The following is a 21,520-nucleotide window of genomic DNA, read 5'->3' on the forward strand; positions in this document are numbered from 1 at the left end:
CCATGTTGCATATTCCAAATGAGTTGAGATGGTTTCAGGAATGCAAGACTCAAATGAACAAGGGGAGAGGGTAATATTTTAGGCGCCTTGATACATTGCAAACGAGTCATGTGAAGTACGCCTTTAAGCTAAACAACAAACAAATTGAAAATTATAGCTGGGAAAATCGGGGCAAATCAGGCGGGTTGGACTCCACCCTTGAAACAGCCAAACAGTTATACTCTGCTTCTTTGGTTTTCACTACGAAACCATCATAAACAATCATTAGAAAAGACAACTTCAAAAACAATCGAGGCATGTGAATTAATAATGCTTTTTTTATTACTGACTAACACAGGTTTTAGTACATTTGAAATTAATAAGACATAAATGTCAACATATTATTAATAAGTGGGATATATCTGTCTTCAGAAAAACCAAGCAAAGAACAAAGTGCAGAAATCGTGAACCTTCATCCAAGCAAGGTTCACTGTAGTTTCCAATCAAGTATGACCTAACCTAATTCTCACAATATAGGGGCGGCAAAACAAATTATTCCGCAATCTGCAAACAAATTGTCACATATTTTACTTCGAGAAAGTAATTCATTATCATCCGACACCAAAAGGTACAAGAAACAAAATAGATTTTCGAATCCTGAATACCTAATGGCTGTTTTCTTAAAATACAACTTCTGTGTATGTTAACACATCAACATCAAACTTGGAATATTACAGTGTAACCTTACATCTCCTGTTTATAATACTCCACATGGTTCCTAATACTGAGAAGAACTATACTAGTGAATTAATAAATCCATCACCCACACTTCAAGAAAACAAATCTTTCAAGACACATTTAGAATTTCTGTGAAATTTTTACGAAAAGAAAAGCAGCATACTTGAAAAACCCTGTATCCAAATTTTAAGTGATTACATCAAAATTTACGAGAGAAAAAAGGCTTCTATAACTACGCAGTGACTCAAAAAAAGAGCTTATGGTGTCAAGGCCATTGTAAAAATCAGGTTTTTCCGAGGAATTCTTAGGCTCTGAACTCCACCAGCACAGCCTCCCCAGGTGCCAGCTTAACACTATCCATGGACAGCTTGCCCTTCTTTGCGCCATTGGTGCTGAGGATAACCTTGCCCTCGGCGGGCACCCGCTCAGGGTCCGGGGAGTGGAAGTTCTCCATGACCTCGCCCGTGCCCACGTTCATGGCCACTAGGTAGAACGGCCAGTCTGGGAAGGACCTCTTGTATGAGATGACGCTTTCGGTCTTGATGACCTCGACGAAGTCACCGGCCACGATGGACGGCTTGCCATGGTATTCAGAGAGGACGCTGAACTGGTTGAGGGAGGACATCGGCTTTCCCATTAGAGTCTTTTGGGGGAAAACAAAAAAGAACAAGACTTTATAAAATTGGAGTTGCTTTGTGCTTTGTTTTCATTTGTAAGAAAACAATTATATTATAGTTACAAAATATTGCCTTGTGCTTTAAGAGCTAAAAAAAAACTTTACAAGAAAGAGAATATGTATAGGCCTAAAGCTGATTTAATCAATTAAAATAAAAAATCATACTCTAGAGAAAGTTAGGTTAATAAATAACTTTTAAAAATACATATTAGGAAGATGTCTGTTATTTTACAAAGTAAAATACAAATCAGACAATCAACATATAAACAACAACACCGGAGTACAAAAGCAAATATCAAATACATGAATGTTGTCATACATAAACCACAAATTAAACAGTGGTTTTTGGATGGTCATTGCTCAACCCTCCAACTGTCTGATCATTCAACATAATCCAGCCAGCAATCTGATATAATGTGGTGATTTCACTATACATAGAGCAAAATATTATACACAGTTCTAAACAGCCAAAAACACCCAACACAGTTTATGAATAATTTCAAATAGTTTACAAGTCAATGGAAAATGTTATCAATAGATGAAGAGTTATAAGAATCAAATTCAAAGAAGAACATTTCTGAATGCAATGACAACTATAAAACATATCAAATACATTGAAAGCAGAAAAATGCAATAATTATGTACAAGCATACCAATAATATGCAAGTATACATGTGAATATTTAAAAATGCAATAATATCTTCATCAGGGGAAGGAAAATAAGCAGATATTGAGAGGCAGTTAAGACAAGAAAAACAATGAATTCAAAGCATTCACAGATGCTCTCTATAAATGAAAAAACAGAGATTAGAATACAATGCAGCTTTTGTCATTTTCCTCTAGATTGCAAGCTCAAATCTTTCAGGGAAAAATGGAAAAATGTGGCGATCTTTTGTAACAAATTTTGAAATCAGGAAATATCCTGGCAAATCACAAGCTTCACGTCAATTAAGTCCATCTGTTTTAATTACCTCGATATTAAGTTCTTGGATGTTAGCAGGCAGCGGTAGCCATGTAGAGTTGCCTTTAGTAAAGTTCCCATTGGTGGAGTTATCCCAGGCTAGTGGGGCACGCTCTGGGTCACGTGACAGCTCCTCCCATTTTGCCTAAAAGTAAACAAAAATTTCAAATATTGATTTGATGATCTAAAAATCTAAAACAAAAACAAGGTGACACAAACGTTTACTTAAACTTTCTTAAGATTCTCACACCAGAGCCCAATTTCACAAAGCTGTCTTTAAGCAAACAAATAGTGGGACACCAGTTGCGACAATGCAAGCTTTTGGAATTTTAGCTGGAAACCAGTTTTTGTAAAGCAATATTTTTCTGGAATTTCATGGCTCTGCTTACTGTGGACCTCTTTGTTTACCGCCCATAGACTCATATGCACTTACAGAGCTCTGTAAGCGCAGAATTTTGTGGTAAGTAGAGCCATAAAATTGGGCCCCGTTCATGGTGTGTTTTTGTTTGTGTTGTTTGGTTAATATATAGAGGCAATTCAAATTACCGAGAATTTGAGAGCCACGGGGTCGACGACGTCATCGATGGTTGCCTGCTCCAGGTTTTCCACGCCCAACTCGTCACCGTAGTAAGAGAACGGAGTACCGGGCAGTGTGAAGAGGAGCATGTTCATTGCATCAACGTAGGCTTTTCCAACACGGCTGGCAATACGCCCAGTATCATGGCTGCCAAACTGTCAAGAAGGGAACAGATAGTGTTGGTTAATAAAAATCAGAAATTTTTTTCAAATCAAGGATCTTATGAAAACTCACGAATAAAAATAAAATAAACTGTCCCATTTGAACCTTTTTATTAAGTACAAGTACGAGCCCTGATTATTGTTGCCTCTTTAACAGAACCACCCAAAATGTCCACTTACCATCCAAGTGTTCCATCGATTGCCAACACCAGCAGCCTCCTTGGCCTCCAGGAAGCCAGTGATGAAGTCCATGATCTTGAGTCCAGACAGCGGGGCATTCAGTATGTCCACGAGGCCAGTGTTGAGTGGAAGGTCGGCAAGGTAGAAGGAGTCATTCTTTCCATATTGCATGATGACCGAGTCTTGGTCAAACTTGGACTGGGTTATCATCAATCTGAAGGAATGAAAACAATAATATTCTTAACATTTCGTTAACTTTAATAAACTTGGTAAATTTGAATGGTCTCAACCTTTTGGTTGTCTTGTTTTTTGTTTTGTTTTTTTGGGGGGGGGGTTGTGTATGGTAACGAGGTACACCGTCTTAAATAATAATGATAATAATTACAACATTTATAGAGCACTAAATACAGAACTTTATGGAGCGCTATAACCAGATTGACAAAACAGATGGGTTGAAAGTTAAGATTTAAAAGTGTCCAATGAAGGAGCTGCTTGAATGTGGGTTGGAAGCTTGTTCCAAAGTGTTGGAGCTATGACTGAAAAGGCCCGATCGCCATAGCGTGTCATGGTGCGGGGTTCCGGGGAAAGCTGGAAATGAGCGATTGAAGAAGAGCAAAGGCGTTGGGTAGCTAATGAGACGTCTTTGCACGGCAAAACAAAATAGACTTCCTTTGGCACATACCTGTACTTTCCGAGGTAGCTCTCATTGTGGAGTAGCGAACGCCATTCCTTCAGCACCATGGCTAGTTTCTCATTGCTGGCCATTGCTACCTCTCCACCGGAGTAGCCCTACAAAAACAAAAGGTGCTTTGTTCAATCAACTGTGTACAATGGAAAAAGTATCTTCAAACTGTTGGCCTATCTCTTTGCATAGTATGTACATGACAATGGCTCATGTTGTCTTCATTATTTAAGAAAGCAAGATCTAGGGGAAAAAAGGAGTCCATTTCAAACGTCAACTAAAGTTACTTTAGTTGATGTTTGAAAAAGTTTTTTATATAAAATGCAATTTCCAATTCATTTGAAATCAATTCAATTCAATATTTTTGGAGTTAATTGACAAAAGAATACAGAACAGTAGTCCGAGGGTAAATTTTGTCACATTGACATGATAAATGTGTAAAAGCAATTAATTAGCAACAAAACTTTACAAATATTAAAATGAACGATTTAATAGAGGAGGAATTATTTATAGTTAGAAAGTTAGAGACTATACTGCACAACCACAAACGAGTGCTACATGTACATTAAGATAAGTCACGAAATGGAATTGATTTGGGTAGGTTGGTATAAAATCTGAATTACAGAAATTATCCTAACTGAAATACTTACTGGTTCTTCACCGCCAGACATCATTGTAGTAGGTTCTGGTTCAGGCATTGGGATCGTGGTACCCTCGGGAACCATGGGGGCAGCATTTGTTGGGGCTGCTGGCGCAGTGGCTGGAAACAAATAAAGAAATTCGCTTGTTGAGGAAACCACAAGTTCAGGTATAATTCCAAGGGTACATATTTCATTCTGGAGATAAATCCATGATGAAAACCCACCTTTCTCTCCCAACGTCTCCTACATGTACTTGCCCTCAGCCTAACAAAATTTGTAAAATATTTAAAAAAATATTTAAAAAAATTGAATAAATCAATTTCTGAAAAATTAATCAAAAACAGACACTTGGCAAATCAAACTAGTGAAAAAAACATTCCTTGTCGAGTGTCAGAAACTATTGCCCAAGTTTCTGCTGACTTGAATTAAGCAGATGACTCACTTGTTGTGTTAACTTGTCTTCGACGACGGCCACCACCAACAGGGGCGACTACAACCTCGACCATCTGTGGATCCACCAAGTACTCAATGTTGCTGAAGACAAAACCATCAATCTTGCGATCCAGCCAGAACTTCATTGCTTTCTGAAATCACACAGGTGGAATCAATAATTGTTAGAAAAAAGGCTTATTTGTTCCTGGATTTATTGCGTGCATCCTTATAAAAACTGCAGTTATATTCAAATCGTCACTCAAAATACCTCAGAACTTACATGACAACAAAAAAAGTAGGAAGGCGAATGTAATGTGTTAATTTTTAAGTGCATTTCAAATGAGTAAAACAGGCATGATATTTGGTTCTTGGGACAAAAGTAGAAATAGTTTTTCGATTGCAAGGGCTGACCTACACTACATGTACACATGGCGTAGGCTTTAATAGATATTTCTGGCTATTTAATGACAACAAAATACAAAATCAGACTAAAGCATATAATATGAACTGGTAATATGAACTGGGTAATGAGCCGACCACTTCGGAAATCAAAATCATGCTTTATTAGCAGAGATGTCCAAGGTACAGTTTCTTAACCCTTTAATCCTTGCAGACAAGACCTGATATAAGACAGACAGAGGGTTGTCCAATCATCTTACCATTACTTCAGCATTCAATGACTCATTGTTGTAGTTCAAGTCTGGTTGAGACGACAGGAAACGATGGAAGTAGAACTGGCCACGCTCCGCCGAAAACGTCCAGGCAGATTCACCATAGGCATTTTTCTAGAGGAGTAAATAAAAAATGTTTTGCTACGATTATTGCTGTAACCATAGGGAGTAGGAAATAACATAGCTCATCAATATTACTCGGACCAAGTATTTCCAAGAGGTCACACCAAGCTGTATCCCACGCTCCTAATTTGAAAGCTCAGCTTTATTTTAAGAAAAGTGTGTCCCTGCACAATCTCCAGGCTTTCTGTCTAATTGTTATACAAGAAACATGACAATTTATTATGTCTAATGGAGGAAATAATCAGGATTGAAGCTATCCCAACCACTTAAGAAATTTCTCACAGGAATTCCTGAGATTTCCAGAATACAATAAAGACACAATAGGAGGGCAGCAGCCACCTATCGAGCGCCAAACAGTAAACCAGACGATGCGTACATCCCTTCCCCCCATCTGCCTCCAAAGATGATCCATTATTATTACTCACGATGTCATTTGGTGGTTGGTCACCAGCGGCTCCCGTCCCATCAGCCCACACATAGAAGTCACTGTACATACTGTCATTGGACTTCATGCTGTCCAGAAACCAAGGATGCTTGTTACTGGAGTGGTTGGGCACAAACTCAAGAACCAACTTGATCTCTGAAAGAGCAGAAAGAAAAAAAACATCAATTCAATAAAAATAATTGAAAAAATAGCTTCATGATTTTCAAAAACTACGTCAAAATGCTTCTTAAATTGTAAACATCATTATATGTAATTACTGTGACGAGGTAAACAAACACATGAATGCATTGTAAGAGTTAGAGCTACAATTAAAAATTGCAAAGTAAGTACAGAATCGACTGTTAGTGCTAAGTTTCTCTATATTAAATTGGGCTCATGGTTGAAGTGCCACAGTCTTAGGAGCGGGATTTTAGGCACCAGTTTGTATGCGCCCTCCTCAGAGTGTAATCATTGCAACAATTCTCATCACTGTAATCCAACATAAAGAGTAATTAACTAAAAATAGAACTGAAACAATTTTGGGATGCAAGTTTCGACAGATTATCTGGCCAGTGTTTTTAAAAGGTATTTTTTTTTTTTTAATTTGCCTTTAATGGAGAGTCACTGTACAGACCAGTAAACCCAGTAAAGTGCACTTAGCTAGTCAGGGGTGAACTCAGCCACTTTCGAGGCAGACACAATAGGCAAGCTTTAGTGGATAAACCCCGTGTGAAAGAGTAGTGCTTTCATAAAATGTACATTCACCTCAAAGATTATGACGGTCTGAAATTTCTCAAATGTTTTTTTTTTTCTTTTTTTCTTTTTCTTTATGGTTTTGGGTTGTTTGATCAGGGTTATTTTGAGGTTGTTTGCTAATGGGGGTTGGTGGACTGGGGCGACGGAAATCAACTTTTAATCACGCACGAATGGTATGTTCTTTCAAGCGGATTTGAGGCTCCAGCTACTGTTGCTTTTACAGGTAACCTTTACATGCAGTGCTCTTGTCTTGAGCGTACAAAAGAGGAATCATAACTCTTAAAAATTTTCCCATAGTGTAGACATTCTAAGTAGTTAGACTTTCTGGATTTTGTGAGGAATTTTCCTTCTCTTTAGGGAAAAGGGTCTTGCCACAAAAACTAAGGAAGGAAATTTATTCCTATTCTTATTCTTAATTCTTATTCAAATGACAAAATTGAAGGCAATGAAGAGTTACATGTAAATTATACTGTACGTAGTAGTTTCATTTAGCATTGTTTTGGGGGAAAGTTTTGGCCAGTGTTTGTTTTTTGCTCTGCAGGCTGCAGCACGACAGAATTGGTTGGCAACAAATTCTACTAAGATTGCACCATCTTCCACTTGAGTTTCCTGTTTTTTACATGTCGCTTAAAATAATCGGGCTGCACCAAGCAATGCGGTCGGTCTATTCAATGGACACAGAGAGGTCGAAGCAAGGGACAAGGGCATATTACATGCTGGTCTGCTGATAACAATTCTGCATACAATGCAAGTATGGTTGGTATAAATGTGTGCTTATAGCTGGCCACAGGTACATGTACAGTGTATTGATCCGGATCAAACTGGTTCTAACAATGGTTTATGGAAATACTCAATTGTATACATAGCCACACTTTGTGAGGTGAGAAGTGGAAAGTGAAAAGCAGTGACTAAGCAATTATTCACTTTCCCAAATACTATAAGAGATCCGGTATGCACTAAACCAAAACGTATGTCAGATGAAAAATGAAGTAGGTTTTAAAGGTTAAGCTAATGACTCCGAAGATCTCTTTTAATTGTTTCCTTCTTTAATTTCTCAGAAGGAAGACATCCTGTTAGAATCAAGGTTGGGTTTGCCTTGTATTTTCTTCATTGACTAGACAGCTTTTGAGTGATCCATGTTCTAAGGTTTTCCATCATCATTGTCAGTAATTGTCATTATGTCATAGAATTGTGTGTAGCCAGTAGTTTACAGTTTGCATGTTACAATGGAAACACACAGTTTTTGAATTGGTCATTCGGTGGTCCAACTGGTGATTTAATGGCTAGCGGACAACTGTATTACCTGAGGGTGAACACTGCATACGGTACACAAGATTTATACCAGGCAATTTTACCACGCCACAGACTAAGTCACTTTGGATAGCTGGTTCAAATTTCCTTCTCCTTATTGTAAATGAACATACTATCCCAAATCCTTCTAAATCCTTATGTGTTTATGATTTAGTTTAGAGCTCTGTTGGGGCCCTTGGTGTATTATATTTGATATTTGCGCCATTTTGAATAGGTTAGGGTTAGGGTTACCCATTGACCTATGTACCTCACTGAATTTGGCTTATTGTTATTGAAATAAATTTATAATTTTACATAATATTACCCTCAACCAAATGGAAGTGCCCAGCTGTATTATGGCCAGGACAATGCCCTTGAGAAATTCCAAAGATTCCAATGGCATGGATGGTGTGTTTACAAAGCCTGTGTGGCATACAATGAACACCCTATGCATGTGAACCCTAAAACAATGACCAAGCTAACAAAGAAAATTTCAGTTGCCAAACAAAATAATATGTCTCCACCAGTAAGAGCCCAAAACCTTCACAATCCTGTTTTGGCCAAGCTACATGAGACCTAATACCTTCAAAATCCTCCTTTGTAAAAATAGCTTAATAGCCCAAGTCCTTCTTAAACCTCATCCTCATACAAACTCATAGTGTCCCAAAGCCTTCAAAATCCTCCTGTGCTGCAGATCACTAAAAACCCAAATCCTTCTTTGTCATACACTTCAGCAATGAGGATATTGAAGGAGTTGGGCCCCATAGAATCCTTGAATTCTGTGGCGCTTCTTCATAACAGGGATGATTCCTCCCAAATGTCAAATCGTTCCGGGTTCACACCCCACCCAAGATGCCTGGAGATTTGTTCCAATGTTAAATCATGAGAAAGCACTGAGTATAAGTGTTTGTGTTGGTTGGCCAAAAAGTAAAATCAGAAGCCATCAGAGTATTTTTAAAACTAGGCTGATCATTATCTGTTCCACAATCACAGAGCTGCCTCAGCATGAACAATTATTGCTTATTCTGCTAAGCAAAAGTAGACCAGGTACCAGTCACAGATCATTGAGATAGTCAGTGTTGGAGATACTACATGTGACATGCAAACTTTGGCTGGTAACCTGATTCTGGTAAGCAAGATTCTATTGCGCTAAGAAACTTTTTAATGCTTATTATCAGTATTCTTAAATCAGGCCCTGATCCTTATAATTCACCAAACCCTCTCATTAAGATGAATTGCTTTTCTTGCGGAGAACTTAATTGATTTCAGATTGGAATAAACTTCAGGTCATGAAACACTTCCTTATCAACTCAACTGGCACAAAGATGACTCGGAAAAAAATGTCAAGTATGATGAATATGTAAACAAGCAGTGTCTTGGATAACACAAGATTTCTCAATGACAATGATTCAGCAAAACTACACCGCATTTCCTTGAAACTTGAAGCATGATTCAGCCATAAATTATAAATGCACCTTGTAAACACACTGCACGAACATGCTTTATAATTCAAGGTACTCTGTTAAGCCTACATTTTGCATTTGCTGGTAAACATGCGAAACCAATGGATATATTTAACTTGTTTTTTTGTACACCAAAAAAAGAATGTTTTCAGCAGACAAAACTTTACAAACAAAACTTTTTAATTATTGAAGAAATATAACGTATGCTGATATGCGGATATATGACAAGTTTGACAGTATTATACTAAATTCCCCGCCCCTCTTGCCCCTTCAAGTCAGTTCAATGAAATCAAACTTGAATAAAGGCAGAGGAGCCCCCATTCAGCTGGCTGCCCCATTATTTTTCTTGTTTCGGCAAAATGAACACACAAGCTAAAAACAGTGTGTAAACAAAAAGCCAAAAACCACATGTCAGGCTTATTTGTAATAGCTTACCTTTCTCTTGCAGTGCGATGACCAACTCATCAAAGTGGGTGAGGTTGCCAAGGAGGGGATCCACATTGGTGAAGTTGATGATGTCATAGCCAATGTCAGTCGTCATCTCGGGCTGTTCATAGATGGAGGTCAGGTACAGTACCTTCACCCCAAGGGTCTCAAGGTAGTCCAAGTTCTTGGTCAACCCTGAAAGAAAGAAAGAAATTAAATGGAACTGTTATTTTTCCTGCTCTTTATTATTCAACTTGCCCTAGTTTGTTACTTATTTGGACATAATGACAGCCAATGCAATGTGGTACAAGATGTAATGCAACAATCTAGCCTCCAACTAAAGTAGAACAATGTAGAAGGGATGCTTTAAAAAAATTGCAGGGTTAAATTAGACCTACAAAGTTATTGCTTTGTTTTATATTTGAGACTGCTTACATAATAATTTTGTTTCATTTTGAGAATGCTAATTGACAATAATATTATTAATAAGCAGGCGACGAATTACACTGAGGCCACAGACAAGAGTGCCTTTGTTGCCCTGGTCTTGGCATTGGTGTCCCTTGAAAAGTTTTTTGATGGAAGTGCCCTGTTGCAAAATGAAAATTCCATGCCTTTTAAGTAAAAGACACATTTTCCCCCATCCCCCCTGCGGACCCAGACACACAATAACAGTGGAATAACAAAATGTTGGATTTCAATTGATGGGATTAATGTTACTGCACTTTACTCTCCACCTATCTCCAGGGGGGAGGGAGAGATTAACTCCAGGCCTCAAATTTCCCGATTTTTAGGGCAAGGCCACTTTGGCCTTGAATTTGTCAAATTTTGAAAGGGCACCAAGGCCATGGGGTAGGGCACCAAGGCCAACTTAAAATTTCAAAAAGGGCATCAAGGCCATAAAAAATAAAGATCATGAAACAATTTCTGTTCAGGTCCATGAAGGCTATTTTAATGAACCATTTCATTACTTTTGCTTTCCTTTAACAAAAAAACATCAAGTATTTTTAAATGTATTTAATTTTATTGATTAATGGGAAGTAAAAGTAAGCATCCATTTTTTGTTGCGATGGCCAGACGTAAACAATGAACTGTCACTTAACTGTGTGCAGCGGAGATTTTGTTGCGACGGCCGGCCCGGACGTAAACAGTGGGCTGTCACTTGACTGTGTGCAGAGCGGAGATTTATTCAACGGACATACATGTACATGTACCATACATGTACATGTACCTTTCATGTACATGTACATGATGCGTGATTTACGTAACATGGCCCACGTGCACAAACATGTATGAGTACCAGTGAACAAGCACAATACCAGTGGAATAGGCGGACGCCCAACCTCGAATGGAACCGAAATTGTGATTAGCTGGTACCCATCATGGACAACCTTGCGTGGGTACGCGTGTTGCAAGATGAGTACCAGTGCGATTGTTCTCAAATGGTCGTTGCAAGTACATCCGGCCCGTGTATAAACTTCGAGTACACAATGTCTATGATGGATGCACGTCTGTCGTTCGTTCTGCATCGTGCACACACACATGCACTGCATGGATATGCTGCCGTCCGTTTAAATTCCGTGTGATGAGCATTCAACCGACCGCGCTCTGTTGCGTGTATTAATATAGAATGTACATGTAAGTGTTTGATTTTATGTGCACACAGACGGATGGTGGTGTATCAAAACATAAATTTTGATCTCAAAAAGGGCACGGCGGCCATCAGAGAAAAAGGGCACGGCCTTTTTGGCCGCGAAAATGTCAGATTTTCTCGGGGCACCACGGCCAGTAAGCAGGGCACCGGCGGCCATGGCCGTCGTGGCCGCCGGGAAATTTGAGGCCTGTAACTCCCCTGGCTGTGCAGATGTTTCTTTCTGGCTGTGGTTCAAAAGGAGACGCTGGTTGATTGACATGTTATTGACCTTTCCCCAATTCACTGGTAGTACTGCCAGTCTACGTACTACGTTGGGTGAATTACCATGTCACCAATGAGCCTTGACTGATGATAATTTCAATATCAGGTTGGCATTGACTCAAAAGTTACAAAACATAACCTTGTGATGGAAAAGCACTTGTGCATGAAATGAAGAACCAAATAGCGCCCTTGCAAATTGTACTCTTGAATCCCCTCTCCCACTACTAGCCACGCCCATTCAAACAAATTTATAAAAAAAGTTGCGTTTGAAAATATTAATTATTATAAATTTAACATTTAAGAAAATATTAACATGAAACTAATTTCTTAAAATAATATTTGCAACCAAAAATTGCCTAATTTTTCCATCAATTTTTAGAAAGGTTCTGGTTTTGTATTTGGTTATTAATAAAATATCCCAATTTTCCATATTTTCACTCAGTTAACCGTTTGATTTTGAAGATCTCCATACTGCAGGCCTGATACTTCACGAAGGCAACGGAGGCGATTGCCTCCGTTGCCCCTTGTCATTGCCTAGGTGCCCTTGAAATGTTACAGAAGAAATTTACAATTTCCTCATAGGGTGCCCTTTGCCAAAGAGAAAATGCCTTGGTGCCCTTGCCCTTTCAAAAACGAAGCATACAGCCCTGCTACTGGTTTATTTTGTTATTTCCTTGACCTTATTAATCACTGTGTAGAAAAAATATGCTGATAACACTTGTCCTGTTTTTAAATTAGAATATTATAATGATCGCCCCCACACACAGGAGCGATCTACCCACGCGAACAATATATCATTATACCACAAATGATAGCTAGCCACACACAGATAAATATTCAGAAAATAGCAGATGGTTTTGTTTGCGGCTGATTGATACCAATGCAATATGCGGGTGGATTATAACAATCATGTAGATGAGATGTGGCTCTGAATTAAATATGTATAACAACATGGAGCGTATCTTACTTTCAAATCAAATGAGATATTGCCTGCTTTTTTGACATGTTTGATAGGGGCCTAACCATGCTAATACACATGCAATTCTTCAAATCAATGAAGAAAAAACGGATAACTTTCCGTATGGCGCCAACACTTTTTCACTCATTTTTACAAAAAGGGATAGGCCTATCCATCAGGTAAATTAAATTAGATACTATATTATTTTATTTCGAATGAAAAAGTGGTGGCGCCATACGGAAACTTTTCCGGCCTATTTAATATAGCTTAGAACAGCAATAATTATCATGAATACTCTTTAAAATAGTCTTAAGATATATCTACCTTTGATGTCTCCAAAGCCATCGCCGTCCGAGTCGCGGAATGACCGCGGGAAGACTTGGTACATGGCGCTCTTTTCCCACCATTCTACGTTGGGACATCGCGGCACTTTGACAACAATCACAATGGCTGCAATCAGCATAGCAATCCAGGCAACCCAGAACAGAATCAGGAGGATATTGCGGGCCCAATTCCATCCTGGGGTGTTCGCTACTTTAAGCAATTCCTCCTTTCCAAGCCCGGTCCATTCGGCTTCTTGTTGTTGCTCCATTTCACCGCCGCCGCCTTTTTCTGGATCGGTAGTCGGTGCCATTTCGTATTTGTCGTAGTCGGCTTTTCTGGAGTCCCCCATGGTGGTTGCCTTTTTATACCCCTCAGTCAGGACGGGAAAATTAACGGAATTGGGCCTTCCTGCAGTGGGAGCAGAGGTCTAAGATGACTAACAGGTGCTTGGGATTGCAATCTTCGAATTTGGGGGAAGGTTAAGCCTTGTCAGCGGGTTCACTTCCCGAGAGTGTGCTGGCAATGTTTATGTTGCTAATGTATTCTGCATTAAGATTTACTACGTCCCGTTGTTATGAATGATTGCCGCGCTCTAATCGATGCCGGTTTTTGTGTTGTTCTAGGCGGCTTCGCCACGTGCACGCACGTACCGCGCCTCTGCTTCTGGAACCGGATTTATCCAGATCCAAATCAACTTGTTCAAGTCCTTTCAGTTGCAACGCTGTGGACGCTTCAAAACCCGTTGTAATTACCCAGACGTCACCGACGGCATTTCTCCACTATCGTGCAAGGTAACTCATACTTCCCCGTAAAACCGAGGTGTAACTGCAATGAGACTGTTTAGCGTGTTTATGAAGTAATTATTTATACAAAGACGAGATGATTTATCAGGAGGGGTTACCTGCGAGAAAGGACAAATGAATTGAAAATTTAATTACGATATTGATTAAATTTGTAATGAAAAGATACTTCCAATGTAACTAATGTACAAGTATTTTGTGTTCAAAACTAAAAATATTGTTTACTTTTTTCTTTTAATTGAAAACTTTAAGCAGAGTTGAAATTATGTCCACCCATTTTTTATGGAATAGCCCACTTTCAGCACGCAGCGTTGCATCATTTTTTTTACACAGGGCGCGGATTATGTGGACAAATTTGGAAAGCTCGCCTGCCGTGTGGAATGCATACCTTTCATTCACTTCAATACCAATTAGTAAATATTGATAAAAATGATATTCATTTTAAACATTATCACAAAGAGAGAGCGAAGTTCCTTATTACACTTATTTATTTATTTGCCCCACTTTCTTTCAAAATGAGTACACACATTATTCTCACACCTTTAAAACTATCTACCACATGTTTATTATATTCAATACTTAGTTTCAAAAATAAAATATATATTGTTTCAACCTGAAACTTTGTCCAATTGTTATGGGTAAAAAGCCAACACGTGCTTTGGAAAGGTTGCCTCAACTGTGTTTAATGTTTTTAACGTAAATTAATACATTTATGATGTACTGCACAGGTTTAACCAAATTAAAGGTGGCCGTCAATACAGTCGCCAATGCTGTGCATGGTTGGACTTATAGGGGCTACTGTAGCGCCGGTCACCGGCATTAATTCTGAAAAAAATGCACATTAATACTACAGTACACTAGACTGCATCCAGTTTACAACATTTCTATCAGGAAATTGTTTTGCTAAAAATAAAACATAAAAATCGTGGGAAGTGCTTAAGAAGACAGTTGTATTTCTCGTTTAAAATTAGACCAACAGTTTTGCAAATTGCTTATTACCGTTTGTTAGGGGTTCGTAATAGGCCCACGGTCCATACACGTATAATACTGGACGGTACAAAACCCGACGATGCCACGGTGGTAAAAGTTAGTACCATATTGATGGTTTATACATTAATACAATTGCCTCTCCCGATCGTAGAAAAATACTAGAAAATTCAACAGTCTTCCCTATTCGAGTTTGGTCAGAAGCCACAACGACCGTACCATCCATAGGAATTCCTTCAGATGAGTTCTCGAAGTCCTCAGTCACTCCATAGTTTCCAACGTTGATGGCAGCAAACACAGCTAACGGTGTCCCACTGTCGCTGTCGCCGCTGTGCCTTGTAAAAGCGAAGATTTCTTTGAATGTTTTATGCAGACGAAACTCATTGATTCCAAATAGTTCTGGATTGCCTCGACGGAAGTGAATTGTTTGCTGAATGAATGCGAGGTGGGAGGTGTTGACTTGTCTTTGGATCTATCAAAAAAAATCACAATATGTGAAATAAAAGTTTTGAAATTTTTAGTGCTCGAAAATAATTAATTTCTTGGGATTTCTCTGGCTCAGAGGACCGGTCGCTGTAACATCATGAAACGTGTTTCTCATTATAAGAAGTTACCCCCAATTTCAATCAATGTGTCAATATTACGTTTTTTCAGATTGTGTCATAAACTATTGAAATGTTGAGAATGGCTGCATCTGTAAATAGATATAATGAAATAAATAAATATAATATAATGTAACCGTTATTTGTTGTACCTGTACGTTGACCTGGCTTGCATTCACGCCGACTGGTATCCACGGTTCTGTCGAAGCATCAGTAAAACCAGCATTCGTATCCGTGGACCACTGCATTGGTAACCGGGTAAGCTCTCTGTCTGACTCCATCTAAAATGAAAATATGATTATAATCAATTGAATTTCTTCTTCTTTAAGTATTTTTCTTCTTCCAATTTATTTTGAACAAACAATGATATTTTGGTGTTTGGGCAATCGTTTAGGTCATCATAGTTCTCATTAAAACATTTACCCTGCTGGAACCAATTCCCTTTTCCTACAATGCCCTTTGTCGCTACATGTGGAAGAAATTCCCCCAAAGCAAGTCTCAGAAGGAAGATTAGGCTACCATTTCATTTTTGTTTTCGATTTCATCCGTTTTGACACTAATTATAAGGAACACGTAACACGTGCACGAGAGCAGTTTTACATGCAACCAGTTCCATCTCCAAGAAGAAAACAAAGATCTTGAATCCTCATGTCAATTTCAACATACTATCTTTGGAGACTATGTGGTCGACAAACTTTGTGTACTTCAAAGTGCTCCTTTTTGTGCTCCTTGGAGCGCCTCCAAGTTGCCTGTCAAAATTGCCATGTGTGACAAAGCATTATTGCATTATTGAGTATTTTTCTGTGCATGTCTCGATTATCTTACCAATATCGTGGCAGGATCATTGGACGATGTGTTCATCTTCACTCCGTCCACCATACCAATCTCATCTCCGTAGTATATCACAGGGGAGCCTGGGAGCATGACCATCAAGAACAGCAAAGCTTTGGTAAAATGGGCTCCAGTGCGTGATGCGATGCGGCTGACGTCTGCAGTGCCAACCTGTATGATGAGTGGAGATTGTTTGAAAGTTTCAAATAATAAAAGTTGATTCAAAATGAAATTTGGGTAGTTAGAAACTGAGTTGCACATTATTGTGAACAGATTATTAGTTCTTAACAATGTACAAAGACACCTACACCATGCACCAAAAAATTAAATGTTTTAATTGATTTTGTTTACCCTTTTCAAAAAACTATATTAAAAAAATATGATATCACACCCTGACGGAACATTCTGTTGATTTTCACTCACTGGCATGCATTCACTATTATTTATGCTGTTTTCAAGAGTGTTTTTGTTTTGTTTGTCAATTCGACGCAGAAGAACAATTCCGAATTCGGCAAAACGAAAAGCAATCAGATTGGAAATGTCCTTGGATTGTTCTTTTCATCGTCCCCGAGTTAATAATTAAACATAAACTGTAATAATTTACAATTGTGTTTAATATGACGAAATAAATAAAATAATCGCACTCTCATGAAACGGCCAGAACTTACAGCCCAGTTTCGGGACACCGAGGAAGGTCCAGCAGCGATCCAGTTCTCGACGGCCGCCCGTATCTGATGCCCGTCCAGCGGTACGGACAAGTCCAAAAACATGAAGTTAAATGGATATCCAGCTCGCTTCACCTCAACGTCCATAGATGCATTGCTGTAAATCGCTGCAGCTAGGCCGAGATCAGTGCCAACATCAACCACAAGAAGTCTGTAAGTTCGGAAATATTATTAATTAATCTACAATGTCACTTCATTTTGTACCTGTAAAAATAAGTGCAGATAACGGCAATAACTATAGACGAGTTTTATACATGGACCTTCAAATAGTTTTACTTAGATCCACACCATGCAAAACCATTCAACCATTACTCAATAAAATAATATTCAAAACCACGTTTATTGTCATAACCTTATCGGTTCCGACTCGGGACACTAAACTTTTAGGAACCATTTTCTGATGACGTGAAAGAGATGCGAACTGAACTGACTTACTTCGATTTTGATTTCGGTCGACCAGGGGCATCATTTTTGTATTCATCCATAAGTTGGCGCCATCCTCCTACTACATCCTGTACATGCATGTTGTTCGGTTCCTGTCAACAGAAATGAGAGAAATCATCTTTTAAAATTAAGGTTTTGTTTTCCCCTCACGCGAATGTTACTTCATCCCTCGCTTATTTCCATTCTTTCATTGCAATTTTTGGGGTACAGCGATTACTCAAAGCGGGGTCGTGCTGACGATATTTCACGGTAGATCCGATTTGCCTAAAATGTTGAAGTGGAAATTATAATACAGTGAGTTTTCCGTTCTGCAGCGAAACTCAAATTTTTAAGTCGTTCGTTTTGCAGTCATTCTGAAATATAGGGAAATGATTGAAAAAATGCCCGGTCTGTAAAGTCCTCGGAAAGATTGAAAGACAAATTTACGACGATAAAAAAAAACATCTTGTACTTTTCTTACCGGCATATCACCAGATGAGCTAACACTTCCATCGTTATTATCTGAACTGTACGGCGCCATCACTGTTTCGAAGATGCGATCTGTATGACGCATGTAGAAACCATCAACTCCCCTGCCCAACCAGAATGACATAGCAGCCTACATTGTGCAAAGTATTCAAACATGGATTATTTTTTCCACTCTTTTAAGCTTGATATATCAAATGTGTTATGCATGTAGAAAACTATGCGAGCACGTCCAATGCAATGGTTAGACTGCTGGACTTGTGATGGCAAGGTTATGGTTTCAAACTATCAAGCTATAACCACGGATTTCACAATTACTAGAATAAGTGTCGTTTAGTTAAACTGAATAAAAACGTATTGATGTGTGCATTTCGTATGAGAGAGATTTGGCTGTTGCCAGGTTGGTGTTTATATCAACTTGTGGGAGTTTGCCAAGTTCCATTGACGGGAAGATCATCTAAAAATAAAACTTTAAAACTAAACAAAAAACACCCGACAAACAAACAAACTAACAAACAAGCAAACAAACTGATAAACGAAAGACATAGGCCTAATCAAAGTTTGGTAATGCCTCGTTTTGGTTACAGTATAACTAGTCGAACGTAAACAAAATGGCTGCAAAAAAAAGTTTTTTTTATGGACTTGGTGGAGGCCAATTCAGCGAAACTTTACCTGGATGTCCCTGACGACCTTCGGGTTGTGGTAATTCAGATCGGGTTCCTCCGTCATAAACGTATGGAGATACCACTGCTGTCTGTTGGAGTCGTACTCCCACGCCGAACTGCCCTCTGTTGACAACTGAGTAATTAATTAAATTAGGCGGTCGTTAATTAAAAGAACCTAAAAATGAAGTCGTCGAGATTGAAATGGCCCTGTGTTGAGGGACGAAATGAATGTAAAGTTCGACAGCAATAATGGCGTGGGAAAGGGATTTGGGACAAGGGATTGGGACAAAGGTTGGGAGCCCCCCCCCCCCAAGTATTTCTTTGAGAAGTTATTTCAACTCGGACACATAAAACAATGCATTATTATTTTCGTATCGAACCATTTCTGTTGGCGGTCCCCCATCCAGACCGTCAGCCCAAACGTAGTAGTCGCTGTAGGCGTTGTCATCACTCTGTCGACTCTGTTGAAACCATGGATGCTGGTCACTAGAATGGTTCGGAATGAACTCCAGTATTAACTTCATACCTTCCAATCAAACAATAAGACAAAGGGTTATTAAAAAGCACACCTTTTTAGACACAAAGCCCGTTTAATATCAAAGTTTGTGTTTTCTTGTTTGGTAATGAATTTTAGGCAAGTCTGCGGGGAGACTTTTGATCTCATGCGTTGACAGCTACTAAAACAATGAATTAGAATGATAGTTATTAAAACACATAGATCTTACTTTTGTTGTGCACTGCGGCCACGAGCTCTTCAAAATCTTGCAAAATTCCAAAGACTCCATCCACTGCAGTAAAATTAGTGACGTCCATCCATAAATCCAATCTAGAGGACTCGAATATTGGTCCCAGCCAGATGGCGTCCACTCCCAAGTATTCGAGATAGTCTAGCCGCGAGATAATTCCTGTAAATATTAAAGTATAAGTCACTGGACACGTTCGTATTTGTCAAAGACCGGTAGCCATATTCTCACTTGGTGTATTCCAACATTAGGGGCCTAAAATAACAAATCTGTGAAAATTGTGGCTCAAATGGTAATCGAAGTTGCAAGAGATCAATGAAAGAATAAAAACCCTCGTTGCACAATCGGTATGCTTTCAGATGCCCGAGAAAGGCTTCAGTGCTCGAGTCTTTCTCAAATTTTAGTGAGAAATTACATCTTTCTCAAAGTTACTTAAAAGGTATTATAGTTGTTTCCGCCAATGTTTTACACTATCAACAGCTCTCCACTGCTGGCAAGTGAGTTTTTGAGTAATATCAAATGTGTCCAGTGCATACAGGACACAAAACAGGATAGAAGACGTTGAGCTTTTAGCGGCGAGTGGGCGGGGCCGATCGTCCCCCTTTACGGTGTTGTCTTTACGAGTAAACCACGCCCCCATTGAGGTCATGATCAAAGCGACTGCTGCGAAGAAAACATCCAGTTCGTTGAAATTGACAGTGAAACCATGGAGGACTTCCTTCCTCCATGGTGGAACCAACCACACAATACACTGCAATTTTTCGTTTATGGGTTTTGTTGATATAGACTAAGTAAATTCATGGGATAACTTTCCGTATGGCGCCACCACTTTTTCACTCATTTTTACAAAAAGGGATATATCATTGAGGTAAATTAGATACTATATTATTTCATATCGAATGAAAAAGTGGTGGCGCCATACGAAAACTTTTCCAATTCATGCAGTGTTTATTTACATTTGGTGAGGAATAGAAATTTTCATCGCTGAATAAGTTATTATGAATGAAGGTCATGCATAATATTTGTACATGCACTTATGTCTCGTGTGCATAAATGCAAACAAGCCTACCTTTTATATCTCCCAAACCATCCCCATTACTGTCTTGGAAGGAAGATGGTACAACCTGATAGCTGATGGCAGTTTCATACCAATGCCTCTCACCCGAGCATACAGTCTCATCAGTGTGTCCTCTGGCCAATATAACGATACACGCTATGAACATAGCCAGCCAAACAACGCCAATCGAACCCAGCAAGACCCAACGGGTCACCCGCCAGACGGTGTGGCTGGACCGTACATCCACCTCGTACTGGTCCATCCCGGCCCAGCTGGCCTGGTAGAAGATGCCGTCATCCTCGTCGAATTTACAGGTGCTGAGGTTGCGAGGGATGCGCTGGCGGAGGTCTAGTTGCGGATTTGGCTCTGTGCTTATAATATCCGGACTGAACGACGGGTTTGCTGTGCCGTCCATTTTTAATATACAGACGGTTACTATTCGGACTGCAGGCCTGCGTCAGTCTTTTGTATTGAACTTCTTTTTTTTTGCAGTAGCCGGGACAGGACTATGTACACAAAGAGTAACATAACAAAAGCCACTGTGGTTGAGTTATGCAGCCCGGCTGAATAATCATTGACAATAATGATTGAGTTGTATACTCAATGAAGATGTCATAATGGGCACTATAAGTACGTTACCTAGGTTGGTTCACTCATAAATGTGACCTCAGACAAGCTATAATGATATTATTTTCTAAACTGTCGCAACCCCAGGCTGAACCCCGTGCATTTTTAAATTCGGACAAAGGTTGCAAATTGAATTGAATTAAAACAAAAAATTTGCCGCTCAATATTTTGTGTATTTTTCAGTTATCCTCTCAATTTGC

General features: G+C 39.1%; 1 protein-coding gene across 1 annotated transcript; it reads right to left on the minus strand.

Moving 5' to 3' along the window:
• Positions 1 to 297: 297 nt before the first annotated feature.
• On the minus strand, positions 298 to 21,123 carry LOC117287583. Its single transcript, XM_033768212.1, has 22 exons — positions 20,706 to 21,123; positions 19,619 to 19,798; positions 19,274 to 19,419; positions 18,901 to 19,026; positions 18,224 to 18,361; positions 17,755 to 17,855; positions 17,263 to 17,470; positions 16,589 to 16,765; positions 15,916 to 16,044; positions 15,265 to 15,633; positions 14,177 to 14,275; positions 13,375 to 13,801; positions 10,190 to 10,375; positions 6,247 to 6,401; positions 5,687 to 5,812; positions 5,038 to 5,179; positions 4,605 to 4,714; positions 3,955 to 4,061; positions 3,273 to 3,486; positions 2,901 to 3,086; positions 2,365 to 2,499; positions 298 to 1,360 (listed from the first exon to the last, which is right to left on the minus strand). The coding sequence occupies exons 1-22, from the start codon at positions 21,106 to 21,108 to the stop codon at positions 1,022 to 1,024; spliced, it is 4,203 nt and encodes a 1,400-aa protein (XP_033624103.1). The 5' UTR covers positions 21,109 to 21,123; the 3' UTR covers positions 298 to 1,021.
• Between the last annotated feature and the right edge of the window lie 397 nt (positions 21,124 to 21,520).

Source organism: Asterias rubens, chromosome 1 (assembly GCF_902459465.1).
Source record: "Asterias rubens chromosome 1, eAstRub1.3, whole genome shotgun sequence".
In the NCBI taxonomy this organism is placed as follows: Eukaryota; Metazoa; Echinodermata; class Asteroidea; order Forcipulatida; family Asteriidae; genus Asterias; species Asterias rubens.